This window comes from Hyperoodon ampullatus (genome assembly GCF_949752795.1).
Source record: "Hyperoodon ampullatus genome assembly, chromosome: 15".
Classification (NCBI taxonomy): domain Eukaryota; kingdom Metazoa; phylum Chordata; class Mammalia; order Artiodactyla; family Ziphiidae; genus Hyperoodon; species Hyperoodon ampullatus.
Window position 1 is genome coordinate 86,628,856 of NC_136928.1, and position 21,177 is coordinate 86,650,032.

General features: G+C 52.3%; 1 protein-coding gene across 1 annotated transcript in view; it reads right to left on the minus strand.

Annotated features, from left to right (window-relative positions):
* Positions 1–21,177, minus strand: part of TRAPPC12 (trafficking protein particle complex subunit 12) — a gene marked incomplete at both ends in the record, with an annotated part of 54,345 nt that overhangs the window by 16,525 nt on the left and 16,643 nt on the right. The window contains 3 exons of the mRNA XM_079721095.1: positions 5,560–5,672; positions 17,235–17,373; positions 18,466–18,579. Coding sequence (XP_079577221.1) covers positions 5,560–5,672; positions 17,235–17,373; positions 18,466–18,579 — 366 coding nt within the window. The remainder of the gene's footprint in view (positions 1–5,559; positions 5,673–17,234; positions 17,374–18,465; positions 18,580–21,177) is intronic.

The following is a 21,177-nucleotide window of genomic DNA, read 5'->3' on the forward strand; positions in this document are numbered from 1 at the left end:
CTGCGCACCGCACCGCGATGAGAAGCCCGTGACGAAGAGTAGCCCCCGTTCGCCGCAACTGGTGAATGCCCGCGCGCAGCAACGAAGACCCAATGCAGCCATAGATAAATAAACAAACAAATAAATAAAAAGGACCACTTGATCTCAAACAGGCAATGTGTCACCTACTCATATTTAAAGGGACCAAACCCATGCCCCAACTTCTCTGCAGTTACCCTGGGTTTGGAAGATCACTTACAAACATTTTTGGGTTCCCAGCGAACTTGAGCAGCCCACAAGAAACACCCCATTTACACCTCTGCAGGAATCCTAGAAGTTCGTGGGCCCTGGTGCATATGCAGGACCTTGGACTCCGGTATTTTAAACTCCAGGTTCTGAGCCATATGCGGGGTGCAGCCCAAACCCTGCCCTTCTGATGGGCTCCAGGCAACACCAGTATGGGTGGTCTGGGGACCTTGGTTTGTGGGAAGGCTCTCGGGGAAGGAGCCCTGGTCCTGTCCTTTGTCGGCCTGTCACGGGCTGTGGGTGGGCAAGGTCTAGGGACCAGGTTTATGGACAAAGCGTCCAGTCTTTGGACCCCTGGGGGCCGGCCCTAACTCAAGGACCCAAGGACTCACTAGTGACCTGCGGTGTTCAGACTGAGGTGAGAGCAGGTCTCCCTAGAGGGGCTTAGATTTCTCTGGAAAGTCCTGGGGCCTTCTCAGCCCTACCAGTCTCCTAGGGGACCTTCTGGAAAAGAGGCTTTTCAAAGTGAAAAGAGGCTTCTCGGAGTTGCTCCAAGCCGCTGCAGGAATATTAAACACTCCCATGGACCACGCACCGTGCCAGGTCGCTGGTCATCTAACCCGCACAGCAGCCTGGCGGTGGCTGGTGACACCACTCCTCCCCGGGCTTCCACAGGCTGGTCACCCCACCAGGAAGAGTCAGGGTCACACCTGGAAACACCCGTCTGCCTGACTCCAAAGCCCCTCCAACCACGGCCTGTGGACATCCCCCCAGCAGGGCATCACACCGTGAAGCAATGCTCTCTCTTTCCATGTAGGTCAGAGAGTGAGAACCTTCGATGCCCAGGTAAACAATGCCAGGATGGAGATTCCAGACCTCTCTGTTCCACCGAGGGCTGCCTGTTGCTGGGCTATCATGCAGGTGTCGGGAGGGACCGCCTGCCAACTCGGGTGACCTTACAGGCACACTGTGGGTCACCTCTGGCACATCAGATTTCACCCGGGGCTGGGGCTGCTGAGGGGTATGGTCGACATTCCCAAGTCTTTGTTCTGGGATCTGCAAGATGCAACCTGGAGTTTCCAAAGGCGCGAATTTCCACCGTGAGCCGAGTCAGGATACAAATCGTACAAACCCCTACGACAGGGACGCTCCTGTCACCTCCTCCTTCTGGGCCCTCTGAGCACACCCGGGCCCAGGAGCGTAAGTGTTGATGGCAAAGGGCAGAGCTGTGGCCTTGACCAGGGAGTAGGAGCCACCACCTCCCCTCTCCTCCACCTCCCTCACTTGCCAGCCACTCCCATCTTATCTGACGAAGGCACCATCAGTTTGTTCTCTGCTGGAGCGGCAGGACAGAGGGGCATGGGGACCATGGGCATCAGGTGAAGCCGGGCAGCGGCGGGCGTGGTCAGCACGCCTGATGGCCCGCCCAGCTGGGTGCTTCCCAGAGCGGCTGGCAGGGGGAGGGCAGACAATGTTCTCTTCCGTTCTTAACTTTGTTTACAAGTAAAACAGCATAACCGAGCAGGTCCATCTGTTGGAATTCCTTTTTAGTAAAGATATGAACCCTTCCTAGAAACACCTCTCTCACCTCTGCCTCATTAGGGTGTCCAACCAAGAACAGAGCAAACCGACGTCCCTTCCCGAGGGGCTCCTTCGGCAGTGAGGGTCTGTAAAGGGGCACTTCCTTACCTGGTGCCCCGAGCCCGGCTAAGGTGGGGCGGGCGGAGGCTGCAGAAGTCAAATTGTAGGGCAGGGCAGCACTGAACTTAAACCCACGCGGCACGTCCCCATCAGCGGCGACCCAAACCCCACGCTGATCTGGCATCATGACATATGCAAACGGGCTTAGAAACGTGTTCCCTGGCTCTTTGCCGACGGGACCCAGAGGTGCAGTGGCCCGCAGAGAAGCCGAGGAGCAGGGATGGAGGGCAGAGGTACCGCTGCTGTGGCGTGACAGGGGTGGCTCTCCCAAGCCACGGGGCACGCTTATTTTACATCGAGGCATATTCTGTTCTTCATCGACGCCGCTACATCTGAACCAAACATGTACTACTTCACCACGCGGTTCTTACTTGTCACCTCCTATTTCAAAGACAGCAGAGAAAACCCTGGACCGTTTCGTAAAGGTCGTGAGTGATGTTCTGCTAAAACTGGGCCGCACCTAAAAAATCGAGACAGTGCTCTCATCAGGCTGAATACACAGGCTCTAACCATTCTCCAGTGAATCTTCCGTATAAGGAAAAGCTCAGCTTCTGCTGAGCAAACAATGCCAGGGATTCCATAACTGGTGTTATGTCCCTCTCTGCTCTGCTTACCTGGACCTCAGCACCAACCTGTGTGTGGCATAAACCTTGTACGTTACCGACCGTACTGCTGTCTGAATTTCATCTTCCCTTTGCCCCGCAGTCCTCATTTAGTTTCTTTTCAGTAGAAAAAAAATTCTACTTATAAAACTACCATGTGCATTGTATAAGACCTGGACAGAGAATAAAAATGACCTTTAATCCCACTACCCACACCACTAACGTACTGGAGTGTTCTTCCTTCAGGGCGTATTACTTCCTTCACAGAGGCCATCCTGTAACTGTAATTCTGCAGGGTGGCTTGGACAGCGGATGTCACATCCTAAACACTCCCCACGTGACGGCTGTGGAGACGAGACATCCATCTGGAGCCCGCGCCCTGGGACACCCCGGCTCTGGGCCCTGCTGAAGCAGCGGGAGACCTCCATCCCAGTGTGTCCCTTTGCAGAGAGGACGCCGGCTGCCCAGGCTGAGGGCCACCGGGCGGCAGGTGTCCGCGCCACACCCACCCCGGCTGCCCCGGGCCCGCCCGCATCTCACTCTAGCTGCCACCCCGCGTCGTCCCCTTTCCCTTGGGAAACGCGCGCTCGGGCTGAACCTGTGAAGACCTGACGTGTGCTAGAGAGGCAGCGACCAACAGCGGGCTCCGAGCACATCTGCACACACACCTGCATCCGCCGCAAGCGTGTGCGCTTCCCAAGCACCGAGCGGGGCCTCGGCTTTCTCACTAAGGACGGAAACCTTCGTGCTCTCTTCTTTACCCGCTTCCCAGGCGCGGCTTCCACGCCCACCCCTGACCTCCAGAGCAACGACAGACGCCACACACGCAACGAAACCGACGGGCACAGAGCGCTTCGGGGGTGTGGACCGCGCTGCTGCTTTCCTTCCGGAAACGACGCCCGGAGCGAAGCCCTCGATCGCCGTCACGGTGCTGGCCGGTCGGCGGCTCCAGAGGGCAGCCCCGGCGCGCCTTCTGCCCGCCCCAGCCCCCGTGACGACTCCAGGGCGGCCCGGGTGGGCCCTGCTCGACCCCGCAGCTGCACCCCAGCAGGCAGTTGCGTCTGGGGGGCCTGGTGGGCGCTGGCTGAGCCTGGGCCCCCTGGGTCTGGGGCGGGCAGGAGGCCAGGCCCGGCGAGCAGGCTGGGGAGGGGAAGCCGAGGCGGGGGGCCGGGTGCGGCCGTCACCCTGGGAGAGACTATTTCACAGGCTGACTCATCTCCTTCCCTGCTGGACTCGCCCCCCGCCCCCAGCGAGGAGCCCAGCGCCCCCTGACCGAGAGCAGCTCTTGGCAGAGGAAGCGCGGCTGGCGCTCTCTGGCACCGGAGGGTGACGACGCACGAGGCCGGAGCCGCGTGCCAAGGCTTCCGGGCACACGCTGCACGTGCGGGAAAAAGGGCTGCGGCTGGACCCGCAGAGGGTGCAAGGCGTGGGCGGCGGCCGGTTCACAGCCGGCGACCTGCTCTCGTTCAGGCCCCTCGCGGCCGGACCTCAGCTGTACTTAACCCTCGGGGGCTCCGTCTCCTTGTCTGTACATCAGGCATGACACGTCTTGTACAGCCGTTGTGAGCATTTACGGAGCTTTAACATAAAGCACGGAGCACAGCACCCGTCGTGTGGGAGGGAGCACTGAGCACACCCCCGTGTCCGACCTCCGAGCCCGTGGCGTCAAGGGCAGCACCACGTGGCAGCAGGCGCGCCAGGCGGGCGCCCAGAGACGCATGGAGAGCGTGGAGCCCGCCGGGGAGGCCTCGGGAGACGGCCTGAGGGTTAAAGCCTTAGAATTCATATGCACTTCCCCGTGTGACACGGAGGTGAGTGAAAAGCAATAAAAACAATCATCTGTCTGTGATTTAGAACATCACTGATTTAGTACCAATTACAAGTTTTGTTTTCCTATTTCTGGAAATAACTGTATTTTAACCATGTTTTAAGAGTCAAGCAAAGGAGTGTTAGACTCTAAAAACTAGTGATGACACAATTTCCCCCATCAACGGATCAAATTAAAAGAGAGCAAAGTTCTTCTTTTTATCTTTTAAGCCATAAAAGCCAGAAGCCGATGCAAAGCTTAAGAGCGTCAGGTGGCCTGCTGCGGCGTCCACTTGGCGAGGGCGGAAGCCCTGCCACTTCCCTGCCAGGAACGCAGAGGACCCCCCGGGAGCTCCAGGCACGTCCACCAAGACCAGCTGGGGACGGAAGCACGAACTCGACAAGTACAAATAACCTCGTTTAAACATCTGTCACATGCTGCCGCCCCTAACTGCTTGCTGTTATAGCTTTGGAAGCCCTTCCACAGATGACGCTGCAGCTAAGCTACACAGCAAGGCTGCCAGGCGGGTAGGAAAGGCAGGCTCACTTCCAGTCTGAAGACAGCGGCTCTCGGGGGCGTGGTTGCCCGCTGCCTGGAGATGGGGAGACTCTGAGCCCCACATCTCTCCTTCCCATCACTCAGTACAGCAATCTCATCTTTTGTTGATACAACTGATGCCTTCCACGTAATTGTTAACTTTACAACCCAGAGTAACTCGGCAAGCACTTCTGAACCTCATCTGCCTCCGGAGTCAGTGTTACGAATGACACGTGTCATGATACACTGTAATTTGCTTTGATTCTGGAACATTTTAAACCATTATCTCTTTAAATACTGCTCTGATGCCTCCGTCTGATATGAAGCAGGTGCACGTAGCCTTTTGCAGGATGCGTGAGTGGTTGGGCAGCCTGGCACGTGTTCACGTGTGTGATTTCTACACAAGAGGAAACGCTCCCGCTTTTCATTTACTAATAATACCGGGAAGAAAGATTTCAGGCTTCAAGCTTTGCCGAACCCCGCCCCCCCCGACCCAGAAAAATTCAGCAAGAACAGTGAATTGCACGGTCACAAGGAACCGGGTCAGCCTGCCTTTCAGGAGGGGGAAGCAGAGTGGTGGGAAGGGTACAGGGTGGCGTGATGTGTTTCTCGTGAGGGCGGGAAGGTCTGGGTGAGCCCTCCATCAGGAGGGGAGGCATCAGCGGCCCGAAGTGGAGTGATGGTTACCTTGCTGCAGACGGCCTTCACCCTGTGCAGCCGGTCCAGCGACTCCTGGGGGTTCCCCAGGTACTGCTGAAGCTCCGCATGTAGGATCCGCATCGAAAAGGGGACCATGGAGCCTAGAACCAAAGTCAAAGCAGAGTGAGTCTGTTTGCCATAACTGAGCACAACTAAGCACCCTCTCAGAGTGAGCACCCATGCAGCAGGGAGTCTGCAGATGTTCTACCAGAAGGGATGACGGAATCCCTTATATCTTGGTAAAGTATGCGATGATGCCAATTATAAAACGTGTCCTGGTTTTCTCTGTAAAGCTGTTATGTTCTAGACAATGACCAAAGGAGAAAGCTGGCTGTTACCGCTTTTCCAGAGTTATGCCACAATCGTGTAGGAATTACCACAAAATGAGTAGAATGGTAGAGACCACCGCCTGCTCCAGTAAAAGAAAATAGAACACTCCTGGATTCTCTGTACGTGTGTGTGTGTGTGTGTGTGTGTGTGTGTGTGTGCGTGTGTCGCTCTGGAGTGAAAGTTCTACCTCAGAGCTGTCCCAGCGGAAGGAAGGCACGGCAGCCGGCCTCGAAGATTCCACTGCCCAGCAGAAGGAAGGCACGGCAGCTGGCCTCGAAGATTCCACTGCCCAGGGCTGCCCCAGAGGGAGTGAGTTCTGGGCAGTGCCACCTCCAACAGCATGCTGGGGGCATGACAGCAGTGATCCGAAAAGGACTGCAGTTGAAATGAGCTTTTACACAGTGTCTGAATGTGGCTGTGTCCTCTCAGGGTGAGGGAATCTTTCTGTTAGTGTCACGTTCCCCTCTGACATGACTTGGATATGTATCTGTATCAGTATATATAATGTAGTAAGTATATAAGTATATAAATGTTATCAAATAATCAAACAGCCTGTGCTGATTATGAATGACTTAAAGGATGTGAGAATGCCAGCACAGGGCAATCACACAGATTCAGAAGGGACCTCTCAATACTTAGATCTGGACTACACTTTATTATTTTATTTTTTGGCTGCGTTGGGTCTTCGTTGCTGCGCGTGCGCTTTCTCTAATTGTGGTGAGTAGGGGCTACTCTTTGTTGCGGTGCACGGGCTTCTCATCGTGGTGGCTTCTTGTTGTGGAGCATGGGCTCTAGGCATGTGGGCTTCAGTAGCTGCAGCACACGGGGCTCAGGAGTTGTGGCGTGTGAGCTCTAGGGCACGCGGGCTTCAGTATTTGTGGCTCGTGGGCTCCAGAGCACAGGCTCAGTAGTTGTGGTGCAGGGGCTTAGCTGCTCCGCGGCATGTGGGATCTTCCCGGACTGGGGCACAAACCTGCGTCCCCTGCATCGGCAGGCGGACTCTCAACCACTGCGCCACCAGGGGAGCCCATGTTTGTGCTTCTTATCTTGAAAAATTGTATGATGCTCTATGGTCTTCAGTGAGGATAGGAAGAAGAAAGGTCAAAAGGACAAACCAAACTAAGAAATACTATGTAAAATAGTTTTGTGATTGTGAGCCTAGAGAAAAGAAAGATGACAATTATTCAATTTAAATGTTTGAATTTTTTTTTTTGATGACACTAAATAATTGCCACGTCTGAAGAAGATGGATGACTGAGTTGACATCATGGCATCAGTCATTTCAGCTTTCCTAGAAAGAACCATTTCTTGACCATCGGCCTCACTAAGGTGGGATTGCGCTAACATGATAAGTCACACATAAGTTGTGTCTGTCATCCCTATACGTCAAACAGAGAACAGGCAATAGTCGTTCCCACATGGTTTAGAATTTACCTGCAGGGAGAGAATCTCTAGAACACTTTAAGCTTTTTAAGATAAATGCAGAAACAAAACGTCTGTGAAGTTCCCAAGCCCAATTTATAAATGAGCTGAATATATGACAAGGTGGCCGGGAGTTACTTGCTCTTTGCCCTGGAAACTGCCCATGGACCTGGGGAAGTTTTTGCATTTCAAAGAACATATGAAAATATTTCAAACTAAATGAAAATGAAAATACTACTTATCAAAATTCGTGGGATGCAGCAAAAGCAGTGCTAAGAGGGAATTTTACAGTGTTAAACGCATATATTTAAAAGACCTAAAATTAATCATCTAAGCGTCTACTGTAGGATACGAGAGAAAAACAAGCAATATAAAAGCAGAAAGAAAGAAAAGTTAGAGCAGAAAGCAATGACATTGAAAACAGGAAATCAAGAGAGAAAATCATCAATATACAAACCTAGTTCTTTGACAAAAATCAATAAAATTTATAGAACTCTAGCCAGGCTAACCAAGAAAAAAGAGAGAAGACATGAATTACTAATATCAGAAATGAAAAAGGGGTCATCACCACTGATCACATGGACATTAAAAGGAAAATAAAGGAATATTATGAACAAATCTATGTCAACAAATTTTATAACCTAGATGAAATGAACCGATTCCTTGAAGGACACACCCTACTTACTAAAACTCATACAAGGAGAAATAGATAATCTAAATAGGCCAATATCTACTTAAGAAATGAAACTGATAAATAATAACCTTCCAAAAATAGAAGGCACCAGGCCCAGGCCCAGATGGTTTCACTGGTGAATTCTATACAACATTTAAGGAGAAGTGGTACCAATTCTCTACAACCTCTTCCAGAAAACAGAAGTGGAGGGGATGCTCCCTAATTTATTCTATGAGGCCAGCACTACCCTTATAGAAAAATCAGTATTATAAGAAAGGAAAACTATAGATGAACATAGCTAATGAACATAGATACAAAAATCCTCAACAAAATTAGCAAGTCAAATCCAACTAAATCAAATCTAACAAAAAATTAGCAAATCAAAACTAACAGTGTATAAAAGAAATTATCCACTATGACCAACTGGGATTTATTCCAGGTATGCAAGGTTGGTTCAACATTCAAAAATGAATTAACGTAATCCATCACATCAAACAAGCTAAACAAGAAAAATCACACAATAAATCAAGAGAAGCAGAAAAAGCATTTGACAAAATATACCACCCATTCATGATTAAAACTCTCAGCAAACTAAGAATAGAGGAAAACTTCCTCAATTTGATAAAGAACATCTATAAACAGCTACAGCTAACAACACAATCAATGGTGAGAAGCTAGATGCTTCCCCCTAAGGTCCTGAATTGTGCCGGGATGTCCCTCCCCTTTTTACCACTCCTACTGAGCATGGTACTGGAAGTCCTAACTAACGCAGACAGAACAAAGACCTTCTGGAAGACCAAAGAACGTGCCTGCGGTTCTGTCTTCTCTGGGCCCTCACACCGTCTTCTCTCCAGGCACCGTCTTCCATGGAGTAACAGACATCCCTGTCCCACACTGTCGAGCTTTCCACCAGAGCCTGTCTGTGCTGGACCAGGCTCCCGCAGCTCTGGGAGGTGGACGCAGGCCGACGCCGGCGACAGGTGACACTCCACGAGCCTCCCTGTGACTCGCATCTGGAGTTGGACTCTATCCAGACGGCCGGGAGCAGGAAGAGCAAAGCCAGCGCCGGTCCTCCTAGACCACGGCACCCTCGCGCGTGGCTTTCCTGGGGGTGCCCAGGAGAAAGCCAGGGCTAAAGTGGGAAGCGGTTTCCCCCTCTTCTCTCTTGGTACCACTGGGAAGGTCTCATACTGCTTAAGAAGTCGAGAGGGAAGCACACACACAGCCTCAGGACACATCAAAAAGAGAAATGCCCCTCTCTAGAAAAATATACTGTTCATAGAGCCAAACCAAGAAAAGCAGCTGGAGAAACGCTGCCTATTAATCCCAGCTTGAACAGGTGAACAGCCAGTTACTCAGTGGGTTTTAGGTGCCAATGCAAGCATAGGCGCTGGATGTACGCTGGTCACGAAGGGGATGTGACCACTGTTCCCAAGCAAACCCCACAACCTCGCCAATAAAACACAACAGAAACGGTTTCAACGTAACTCAGGCCTTTCCTGCTTTTGTTTGTTTTAAAGAAATGCAGATACAAGTACCTTTAAACTGATTCTCTCAGTCTAGCAAACCCAGCCTCGCTCCGTGTGAAGTCACTGGGCATCAGTGAAGCCCTCATGCCAGAAGAATCCAGCAACATGAGATACGCACGGCTCCGCACCAGCCAGAAGCCTGTCTCCCCCGCGTGGAGGGCACGCCTTGAAAAAGAGGGCAAGTCAGAGTCTGGAAGGAAACGTGTTTCCCAGTGGATCTGTTTTTCTGGAAAGTTCCCACATAAAGTCATGACCTGCCAAAATCTAGGTCGGTATAAATACACAGAAGTGCTCTCATTAATCATTTAGAAAACATTAAATGAAAACACTCCTACACAATTCATGTTATCGGGCCCCCTGCAGTACTGCAGACCCACTCGGCAGCCACAGAGTCAGAGCGGGATGCACCACAAATCATGCAGGCCCCGTGCTGGGCAGCGAACTTGAAAGAAAAAGCAAGAGGAGGAATGTCAGCTTGACTCCAGGGGGGCACACAGGCACAGGACTTCCCTGGCGTGGAGACAGTCTGGACCTCCCGCCACCCACTCCCCTGTGTGCTGGGCGGGTGGCGTCCTCTCTCAACTTTCCTGGCCACCCGCCCAGCAGGACAAGGGACTGGGACACGGCCAGGCTGCTGGGAGGCCCGAGCATGCTGCCGCGATGGCGCATGGTGCCTGGTGGACGCCCAGCAGAGCGCAGACTCTGTGGACCCTCTGCCCACGGTCGGCAGGCTCAGCTCTCCCCCTTGGGGCCTGGCAGTTCCTCTTGCTGTCGAGGCAAGCAGGACCCGGTGCCTGACTGCTGCTCTGCACTTGCTTCCCTGGACCCGGCGCCCACCCCCGTCCTTCCCCGACCCCTGCGACCCGGCGGAACGCGAGGAGCGGAGCCCTTGCTTCCTCTGCTCTGCCTTGAGGACACAGGTCGGGGGACGCCTGTGCCTGGCGGAGAACACAGAGTCCCTCACCCGCCACAAAACAACCCTCAACGAGACACTTCCAACTTCAAGGCTGCATCTGAAAACAAAAAACCAGCCTGAGCGAGTCCTAGACGACTTATTAGTAAAGGGGTAATTCGGTGCTGCCCCAGAGCCCTGAAGCAGGAAGGGGAATTCAGGGTGGTCCACACGGCCTCTGCATGAGCCTGAAACGCTGAGTCTGATGCAGGTGGCGCTGGGAACGCACGTGTCTCCCACGTTTCTCGTGTGAGACTGGTTACAGGAGGCTTCACTCGGGTGTCCTGACGATAGAGGTGGCACCCCGAACTGCACATTTTCGTCTCTCTTAACCATCTGTTCTGGGAAAGACTGGACATGCCAGAGTTCACTAGGAGAGCGAGCAACGTGAAGAGCTGTAGGATTTGCTAACCAGCCTTCTCAGACCGAGGAAAATGTGCTGAAGTGATAGACTCGGAAGAGTTTTGGCACAGAGGAAAGTAAACGGGAAATCGAACCTAAGCAGCAGGTGTTAACTCTGAGACATGAGTGAATTTTCTCATGGAAAACAAAGTAAGACATGTGAAATGTGCTGGACAATTCTGAACCACCATGTACGGTTATGTGTTGATTAAAAGTTTCCGAATTTAGTCTGAGAACTAGAAATGTGAGGTGCATGATTCTGAAGGGAGGGCAGAAAAGGACTGAAGACCCAGCGACAGTTCACCTTTGCTGACCAGGCGGGGAGGGAGCTGATGGGAGCCAGAGGGTCAATCAGAGTGTCTGTCTCATCAGCTTTAGTCTGACTCAGTAATTCATAAGGATTAAGTTCTGAAATAAGACCTCATATGAAATCATTATTTATAGCTCTAATAACTTAAACACACAAATTTGAATTTAGTATCAGAAGAGGCACTGCTATCTGTGCGTTTCTTAAACAACCATCAAAATGTTTTTCATTTCTAACAGAGAGATCTGTGGCTTCACAGTTTTCCTCCAGGTGCACGGAAAGCTGGAGCGAACTGTCCTACGCAGAGGTGCACTTTGACAGCCCGAAGCTCACTTCCAACATTATGCTTCTTTCGAACAGGAGACAGAATTCCAACAACAGACAGAAAAGATGGTGCTGGGATGGGAAACCTTAGTGTCCTACAAGAGGCTGAAAAGAACTCCATCAGGAATGGTTATGTTAACGACATCAGGAATGGACATTTCATCTGATTTGAAGATAAAATTTCAATGAATATGCATACCTTAAAGAGTGAACCCAAATGTAATGTTAATAATAATGTATCAACACTGGTTATCAATGGTAACAAAGGCACCAGACCAAAGCAAGACGTTCATAAAAAAACACAGTAAATGACCTCGTAATATTATCCATGGATATAATCCCTCTCAACAGTTCTCAAGAACACAAACCCAACAGGAGGAGAAGCAATCTGTTTTAGTGTAACAATTACAATATCAAAAATAATTTGATTAAAAGCAAATTAAAGGGAGAAGGCTATTATATACATATGAAGAATGGCTCTCAAAAGAGAAACAACGTGAAGGGTTTTGAAAAGGTACTTTAAAGCCTTAACAGGAACAGTAATTCTGAACTTGTCAACATTAAAGACAAACAAAACCCAAAACACTTATTTGGGAAAAGGCTGGCATCCGTGACCCTCTTGTTTTCTCCCCAGGAGCTAAGGTGGGAGCAGGTTTCCAGGGAGGGGTAAATGCTCCGTGGGCTGTGTAGGGTGGTACAGGGGTGTCTGTCTTCAGGGCCAAAGATGGTGTGGGCAGGGAGCATGGGGGACCCTTGCTAAGCTGACAAAAAGGTTATGTTCGTATTTTTTAGGGTTAGAAACAATATTTCCCAGAATGGGAGAAGATATTTGCAAGATTCATAACAAATAAAGGATTAAATACCTAAAATATGTAGAGAACTACAACAAATCAATAACAAAAAATAACCCAATGGAAACGTGGGCAAAGATTATGAAGGAGTGGGTCCCCTCAGAGGAAACTGCAACAGCCAGTAACACACAAAAGCCATTTAACCCTAGAAGATGTAATAAGAGGTAGAATTTCAGACCCACCAGACAGAAGTCTTATTGATAAGACTTATTCACAGGTGGGGAAACAAAAACTTGGCCAAAAAGAAACACGCACCACATGTTCCTACTTGCTCACCTTACGGATACGTATGGATACAAATAATGTTACGTGGGAAAAAGAGGCAAAATGAAGAAAGACACGCTCCTCATGTACATTTCAAAAGCCTGTGGTTCTCTCTGCATTGTGTGTGGGGGTATGTTTGTGTATGCAGTGGAAATGTCAAAACATGATATGGAAACACAAATTCACATTAAGCTGCTTTGGGAGGGGATGGAAATGGGGAGCTTTAAAGGCTGAATCAATAATACTTGAGTTTATTACAAAAAAAGCCTGAAGTAAATATGAAAAAAATGTTAATATTTGTTAACTATCTGAGTGCTTAATAAAACTCTTTTTTGACATTTAAAAAAATTTAATTTTTGTTGAGTAAAGAGTGGATTCAACCAGGAGGCATCCCAACATAGGACTTCTCAAAAAGGCAGAACTGGATGGGTAAGAGTACACAGGACGCGACTGACAGAAAAATCAAGCGTCTCCACCTGCGGGAACCACTCAAGCAGGCCAGTGACATCTGGTTCTGCAAAACTGTGTGTGAGGACCCTGCTGGAAGCACAATCAGAGTTCTAGACAGGGGCCTGCCATCCCTCAAGCAGCGGGACGCCGACAGGAAAGACAACCTTGCCCGGCAGAGGGGACAGGTCCTCACGGTGCCGCTGAGGCTCCGGGCTCAGGCCACTGTTCTGACATCTTCTACTGGCACGACCGGCACTGAAGCTCTGGGTTTCCCGAGCTGTGTGACAGTTACAGGTGGAGAAGCTCGGTGGCTGGGTGTCACCCTAGCGTATCACATCTGGTGTGTCCTGCTGGGGTGTGGGGACCACACGTCAAGGAGGAGACGCGAGCTGTCTGTTCACAGCCCCCCGCCAGGGCTTCTAAACCCCACACCTGAGAATAAGCTCTGCTCACCACGCCGTGGGCAGTCTGAGATGCTTGATGCGAGCAGCTTCTGGCCCAGCCCCTCGGGGCTGGAATTACAGGGATGCACACACAGCAAGGAGGGGGAGCAGGAACCGACGGAGAGCGAGAAGAGGGAGGACACAGGTGAGGGACGCGCGAGGACAGAGCTCACGGAAGGGGCCCCTCCAGCCTCCGGGGCTGTTCAGCAACCACTGCCGGCATTCGTTCTTGCGAACAAGGGTGAGAATTCCAAACAACTGATTCAAAGGCGGCCTGAGGGTGTGAAAAAACGCACTCCCGGAAAGTAACTCCATGAAAACTGCTAGAGGGCTTCCCTGGTGGCGCAGTGGTTGAGAGTCCGCCTGCCGATGCAGGGGACGCGGGTTCGTGCCCCGGTCCGGGAAGATCCCACATGCCGCGGAGCGGCTGGGCCCGTGAGCCATGGCCGCTGGGCCTGCGCGTCCGGAGCCTGTGCTCCGCAACGGGAGAGGCCACAACAGTGAGAGGCCCGCGTACCGCAAAAAACAAACAAACAAACAAACAAACAAAACCTGCTAGAAATGTCAGAGAATACATAAGACCACAATACTCTTCCTTTCTTAGATGAAAATTAAAAAAGAAAATTTCATGATTTTTACTTATGATTCATTACGACTTGTTATGAATATTCTGAATGGGTAAAAATATGTCCAATATTTAAATAAAATATATTAAAGCTCATTCATAAATGTTATTTGTTTATATCATTATAGCTTCCTTTTAAAAGCACATTTTAATGACCTGCTTTGCTTATATACTGGAAGCTAAAATGAAATGAATGAATCAAAATCTCACACTTAGGCTTGTTACACCACAAAATGAGAAGAAAACTGTGTAAACATTCAGCGTGTCATTATGGATGAACGCTCACACGCTTCAGCTCAAATATACGCAGGATTTCTGTCTATTCCATAATCTAACTGAGCTGCTTAATGACGCAGGGCCACCAGCTCCCCTTTATCTCCGTCCCAGTGCAATGTAATTCCAGGCAGAATCAGAAGCCTGCATTCAGTGTGTACGTCCTCAGGACGAGATGTTCTAAGAGTTGAGGGGAAGGATGGCAGAGTTGTACGCCTGGACCCGAGGACCCAATTCCTCCCTTTGCAGGAAGCTCGGCGTCGCCTCCATGAACCTCTGTCCATGAGGAGAGCGAGCAGGGCCACAGTGGCCACAGGACAGAGTACCTGTAGTTTAGAGCCACTGGGCGATGGCCTGCGCACTCAGAGTTCTGAGTTTTTGTCAGCGGCAGACAAAACACCTGTTGGCATCAGCTGCCAATGCCCGGACCCAGCGGAGGGTCCCGCTCTGCCGCGAGCGTGACCAGGCCTGGGGGTGAGGCTGGCGCGGGAGCCGTCAGGCCACAGTCAGGCACGGTGGGAAGAAACATTTTTTTCCTATGTTGAAGGGAAACATAGCTGCTCCTAACCAGAAGCATGGGAACAGCCGTCCGTTGATTATCAAGGCTGCCAGGTAGAATTTACTGAACAGAAATATCCCCGCACTTCCCCACGTAACATGCCTTTAACCTTTCCATCGAACACCTTTCCACTATTAAGAAGTGGCAACAGAGAGACATCCTCATTTGGGGTAGAAGCCTGCTCATCCCCTCCTGCGAAAGGGACGGACCACAAACGGCTAGGAAGTGTAGGCGAGAAAGGAACGCAGGACCTCCCACGCTGGGGGAGTAGCCCCCGGACAACCAGGGGATGCTGGGCCTCTCCAGATGAGCACGGGAGGACGTGGACTCCCCTACAATGCCGGGCGCACGGATGAGCCTTACGGAGCGAGAGGACGGATACAGTCCTGCTCGCCAGTGCCGGGGGCTTCGTGGCACAAGTGTGGGAGGGTGACCTTCCGGGAGAGGAGGCGGCCGTGTCTGCCTGCCCTGTGCAGACACCACAGGGCCCCAGAGCAGGAAGCGTGGGCGGGTGAGCAAGGCCAGGGGGGCCTCCCACCCACTTCTAAAACTGTGGAGCCACCACTGCGGCTGGGGCCACACCCTGAACACTTGCTCACCAGGGCTCCTGGCTTTGGGCCCTTCTCGCCTGGTCCTCCGGAGACTAGCTGGACCCGACAGGCCACTGGCTGGTAAGAAGTTTCACAGATTTGCAGCGGGGGCCCTGCCGCCCCCTTCCTGACTCCGAGCAGTATAGCACCGCTGGTTCACTTCCACTCAGTCGAGCCAACCTCATCGAGACAACCGGTCTGATTTCTGCCCTTTTTTTCCCCCCCTTTTCTACAAGGGGTGAGTTCCTTTAGTCAAAAAGAAGAAAAATAATTTTTACACTAGTGAGGCTAAAAGTCTATCAGTACCTCACGCTGAAAATCCTCCTTCAAGCCTGGGAAAACTCAGGGCAATACAGACCAACTCCCATTACGAGAAAAGTGAAGACGATGAAGGATAAAGCACCGAGGACTAAGAGAGCCTAACCCCCAACCTTCCCTGTGTCCCCCAAAGACACAGGATCTGAGATTTAAGGAAAAACAACCCAAAAAGAAGTTGAGAAACGTGTTTTCACTTCTAGTCCTCTTAGTTCATTGTTTACCTACCAAGTTAAGGAAGATGTTGATTTGATTTTTTGGAACTTCTACAAAAATTACCATGTTTATTATTAATTGGGCCTTTGTAGTCTCTTGTCCTGTTTTTATATTTTCTTCCCCAATTAGGCTCTGCATTTCCTGGCAACCAGGACCTTTCTCTGTCGCTCCACTGCTGCATCCAACAGACGATGACCAGCCAATCTTACAAAAGATGGCAGCGATCTATAGTGTGTCACTCGTGAATCAAGAACAGATGAGAAAAATAGCCAGTGCAGTGATTACTACATGCAGCCACTTCTAAGCAACGTACACACACGACCTCATTCACTCTTCGTGACTCTCCAGGAAGAAGCACGGTTACCACCCCTGTGGTACCGATAAGGACACCGGGGCAGAGATGCCGAATCACTGGGCCAAGGTCACACACGAGTAAGAGGAGGGGCCGGGACTTAAGAGGGAGTCTGGGTCCACAACCTGGGCTTTCAGTTCCCATGCTTATGCTGCCTCTCAGAGGTCCTTCCCAATTGTTTTACATCTAATACAAACATTTGATGGGTTTCAAACATATTTACAAGGTTCTCCACCAAGAGATGTTCATTCTACCTCAAGGCTGCTCCAGAAGGCTCTTTGTAACCGGCCCTCTCCCTTCCCCAAGTCTTATTTCTGGCCACCTTGCGACAACTACCCCACGCTGCAGCCCAGTGTCTCCAAATGATGGTCCTGACCCATTGGTGGGCTGCAACCAGACTTTTAAATAGATTAATCAGAATGGAGACTAGGAGAAAATGGCACAGAATAAGTACTGCTGCATGACTGTCTGTCTCTGTTTCATTTCTGTTGTGTACGTTTGCACTAGGTCACGATACAAGATTATTTTTTACTCCGGAGCACAGTCTGAATGTCACCACCTAATCTTCATACCAGATCTTAGTGCCATGGCACAGCAGGTGCCCAAGAATGGGCAGACGGATGCGTCAGTGGGTCTGTCCAGCTCAGTGTGTTCAGGAGCCAGAGTGAGGTCACCCTGTAGGTCAAGGCCCACTGCGGGCCGCTCATCTGATGACCAGGACTGGATACGTAAGTGCAGGCAAAGCAAAGCACATGCAGAAGCACTGACGTTAACCCCCAGCCTTACCCCTACGCCCAGGGTACACGTGAGGGTAGTACTCGTAATAGAGATCTGGCTGATCCAGGTTTCCGAAGGGCTCAAACTCCATCTCGGCATTCTGGAAAAGGCCCAGCTTCACCAGCAGTGCCAGCCTCACAAACCAAAGCTAAAAACACAAAACACAATTGAAATAATAGGTTATCCGTGTGTCGCAGGTTCAGAGATTCCTATTCCCTTTTGATATTAGAGCTCGATTTCAAATATACTAAAACAAGAGCTAAACTAACTTTCTTTCTTAGCACGTTTGCATAATTACAGGTTTATAAAAACAGATTTGAAAAGAGACACCCCCTCCCGGAAGGAGAGCAGAATCCAGGGGCTGGGGCGAAGGTAGCGGGGGCGGGCGGCGGAGCTGTGTCGGGGGAGCGGCGAAGGGCGTGGCATCCCGGAGGGAGGGGCATGGGGGGCGCAGCCGGTTCCGGTGGCCAGAACCCACGGCACCTTCAGGAAACCAGGGGAGGCCACGTGAGAGGGCAGGGTTGGGGCCTCGGAAGTGACGCAAGTCAACCGCGTTCCACCACGGAGAGAAACGAGGTGTAAAAGCAGCGACCACGTGGCAAGGGCCGGACTGAAAAGCCGGGCACCGCTCCGAGCGAGCGAAGGCCGCCCCGCTCCCGCCCGCCGTGCACGGCCGCCTGTAACCTGGGGACGGCGGGCGGGGCTCGCAGCTGCAGAGCAGGAAGGTGGCGGCAGTCTGGGGGACGACCGTGAAGAGGGAGCGGGGGTCGGCTCACGCGGGAAGCGGAGCCGTGTCCGGGGAGGGCCACCCTGGCCGTGCGGACGGGCTTCGGAGATGAGGGAGGCAAACCTCCTCCGCTTGGGCCAGAGGCCTTGGGCACGTGGCCGTGCGCTCCTGACCGCGCCCCGCCAGCTCCCGGCGGGCAGGCGGAGAAACAGGAGCACATCCCAGACCGCTGCGCCCGGAGGCCTCCAGGGTCCCTCCTCTCACCAGCTCTTCGCGGACTTGGAGAATCTGGAGGCTGGTTCGATTTGGTGGTGGGGGGGTTCCCATAGAATTTCGAATAAAAGCAAACGCCCCGTGGAGAGGCGGGAATTTAAGGACTTCTGCAGCTGCTCCTTCCTGTCGGAGGAGCTCCCCGTCGTTCAGAACTCTCCTTTCCGCGCTCCTCCCTCCTTAGAATTTAAGGCCCTTCCAGCCCCCAGGCGCTGCTGAAGCCGAGAAGGCTCAGAGCGGTACCTGCAGGGAGTCGGCGGTGTGGCTGGTCGGCAGCCCGCTCTTGCCGTAGCCTTGGCCGTGGGCCGTAAGGAGCCGCCCGCACAGGTCCACGGCTGCCCTCCAGTTCTTGCAGCTCTGAAAGACATGGGGACACGTCACCAAGGGCTCGGCCGCTCAGACGCGAAGGCCGGACGGGCGTTAGGCAGGACGGGTGCCGAGCCGGAGACGCGCTTCAAGACGAGCGAAAGGGAGTATCTTACCAGTTAACCACTGACAGAGCGCGGGGGCAGAATTCTCGCCGAAAGCTCCCCGACCACAAATCTGTAAGGCTGCTTTCCTTTTTTTTTGCAAGACATCTCTATCTTGTGATTTTTATCAAATTACAATCGAATATTTAATTTTAATCTGTGTGCTGGGTATATCTGTATCTAAGGTCTGTGTGTGACTGTAAGTGGTTTATATGTTTAACATGATTCTATGTTCTCAATATGAAAAATAAATCAATGAACTCCGCCGACGCAGCATGTTCTAGGCCGTGTATCCACATGCAGCGCTTCATGTTATAACTAGAACCACACGGACGCTGGCTGATACCGACACACGGGCTCGGGGACTCGGCCTCACCGTGCCCATCTCTGCCCTGACGCGACACAGAAAGGAGGGCCACCAGGCAAATGGGCGGGGAAGCAACACCAGAGGGAACGTTTGACCCTTTAAGGAGCTAGAAGTGGATGCTGGACGCAGGCTCTCCCGACAGAACAGGCACCACCCGCCGCCACGTTGGCGCACGGCCCAGCCTGCACGGCAGAGGCGGGTCAGGTCTGCCGGGAAGGATGTTGGTGCGGCACGAGTCCAGGCTCCACGGTGAACTGGCCGTGTGCCCTAACGCAAGCCGCCTGCCCGCCCCAGCCACGGGCACCTCAGGCTCCTCGCGACCCGACAGGTCATGGCTTTTTAGTGCTGAGTGATATTCCAGCGTCTGGACGAACGACCGTTACCCATTCACCTGCTGAAGGGCACCAGTCTTTGGCCACGATGAATAAAGGTGCTATGAACATGCAAGCGCAGGCTTTTGTGTGGACGTGAGTTTGAAATCCTCCGGGCAGAGCAAGGAGCAGGGCTGCCGGACTGGACGGCAGGATCGTCTGGCTTTACAAGGACCCTCAAGGCTGTGCACACCTGCCCTCCACCAGCAAGGAGTGGAGCCTGCTGGCCGCACGCCCGCCGGCACCTGCGGGGTCAGAGCCTGGATTCCAGCGCTCTCATAGGCGTGCAGTGGTCTCTCAGTGTTGCACGGGCTTCTCAACACTTTCTCGCATTATTTTCCTCTCGCGTTATTTTCCTCACTGGCCCGACAGCCAGCACCAGCTATCGGATTCCTGTCAGCAAGCTGCAACTGTGACAGGATGACGCAAACCCAATTTCTTAAAATATATCTTGCAGCTTTTCCTTTCCACGATGAGAAGACTGGCACAGAGACAGCGCAGTGTCAGGCCTCCTGCTTCAGGGCCATATGCCGTCCAGCTCTGAGAGCCACTGGTCCATCCTGAGACCGGACTGGAGCCACTTCCCTCGAAACGGTCCAAAGTACGACAGAAACGATTTCCAGGAACACAGGACTTCCACGTTCTGGTGGGTAGCTCAGAAATATTTTTAGGCTGGTTAAGATAATTTATACTAAAACTATCTTCAGATGCTCTCTGCAGTCTAAACTCAGCGCGATAATCCCTTTTCTGTGGTAACAGCGGCTGTGTGTATCCTCCTTGAGCTGCAAACGTGGAAAGGGACAGGGAAGGTGTGCTGCTGAGCTCGGACCAGCTCTGTGTGTACATCTCTGTGGGTCCCGTGTGCAGGGCTTGGTGACGCCTCTTCCTGCCCGCCTGCGTCACACACGCTGACCCCTCCTGCTGGTGACACCAGGTCGCAACAGAGCGCGTGGGGCAGTCTTCCCAGGCAAGGACTTCAGCTGAGAGCGAGTAAGGGATGATCCAGTGAGGAGGGCAGGCGTGAGCGGCCGGGAAGCTCAGGAGCAGGACGGAAGGCCCTGTGGCCCGAGGGAGGGGGGCAGGTGAGGGTGGGCAGCCCAGGTGAGGACGGGGGCAGGTAAGGCCAGGCCCCTGCGCAGGCTGCCAAGAGCATGGCGACATTCTGCAAACAGCAGCCCCTGCAGTGATGAAGAGTGAATCTGAGGGGCCATGCAGATGTTGCCACAGCATTCGGGAGGGTACCCAGTCCCCCAGACCCCGCGTCGGACTGTGGACCACACCCACCGCCGCTTGGCCCCTTCCGCAGGCTCCAGGCAGCTCTGTGCCCCCTCCGAGGAGGTGGGTGCTCACCTGCTGCCTGGAGACGGAGCAGCCCGCAGGGCCCAGGATACTCCGTGGTCCTGACAGGACACACGGCCGCTGCCACCTCGGAGGGACTGTGTACCATGCCCCCTCAATGGCTTGTGACTGGTTCACAGCGAGAAAGGCTCAGAGGCTGAGAAACTTCTACAGGATGAGATGTCTATTGAATAAAATAGTAACAAAAGGGGGCTTGCATGTGGTACATCTCATTTTTCACATTATTATTAATTGATATTGAATTTTACAAAAGTTTTAGTCTGCTGAAGACTGGAAAGTCAAAAACAAAAAACCACGAGAAAACCCCAAAAACCCAGAACCAAACCCCACTGTCCTCTGTGCCGAGCCTGAACAGCACGGCCGCAGGTGGCCTGGAGCAGTGTGTGGG